The 751-nt window shown below is 45.5% G+C and overlaps 1 protein-coding gene across 1 annotated transcript in view; it reads left to right on the top strand.

Annotated features, from left to right (window-relative positions):
* The first annotated feature begins 234 nt into the window (after nt 1–234).
* LOC115543110 (solute carrier family 15 member 1) overlaps nt 235–751 on the top strand; it is an 18,464-nt gene continuing 17,947 nt past the window's right edge. Inside the window, exon 1 of the mRNA XM_030355664.1 lies at nt 235–449. Within this exon, the coding sequence (XP_030211524.1) occupies nt 443–449 (7 nt within the window). The 5' untranslated portion in view covers nt 235–442. The remainder of the gene's footprint in view (nt 450–751) is intronic.

Here is a 751-nt window from a genome sequence, read left to right as displayed (position 1 = left end):
AACAACCTGCGACACACACACACACACACACACACACACACACACACACACACACACACACGCACACGCACACGCACACGCACACACACACACACACACACACACACACACACACACACACACGCACACACACACACACACACACACACACACACACACACACACACAGTACAGAGTGTAAAGTTTATGACGCATAAAGAACGCTCAGTAATAACCCATGGGCCTGTTTTCTGCTCACGGTGGATGATATATGCAAAACCTCCCACGCACACACACCCCCCCTAGTGCATTATGGGAGTCTTGACAATCAATCTCTTATCCGCTGAAGGTTACAAAAAGGTCTCAGTAGGTGGACCATATCTACGGCTGTGGTTCTTATTGTCTGTCTCTTCCAACCTGAGGACTGTGTTCAACAGGTGACTCCCACAGCCCCACTGCAGCCATGGAAGGTACGTCTCTGCCTGGAAGATGGAGAATCACTCGCTTTGGTGGCAGTTAAAGGGACAGTTACTTTTGGAATGGCCCCGTTTTTATGCTTCTATTCATTCGTCGTGAAAATGATTTTAAAATGCCTGTTTCGCATCCTTTTTTGGAGCTGACATCAAACGCTGACTCAGTTTTTGATGACTGAGTAACAGACTGAAAGTTGTCATCTCAGCCTGCAAGCGTAATATTGTGATTTTGTTTTAAAGCATTATGCATTAGTGCTTTATGTTGCCTAGTAGCAAATAGGTAGATAGATAGATCAATA

The sequence above is a fragment of the Gadus morhua genome, chromosome 4 (assembly GCF_902167405.1).
Source record: "Gadus morhua chromosome 4, gadMor3.0, whole genome shotgun sequence".
In the NCBI taxonomy this organism is placed as follows: domain Eukaryota; kingdom Metazoa; phylum Chordata; class Actinopteri; order Gadiformes; family Gadidae; genus Gadus; species Gadus morhua.
This window is presented reverse-complemented; position numbering and strand designations above follow the sequence as displayed.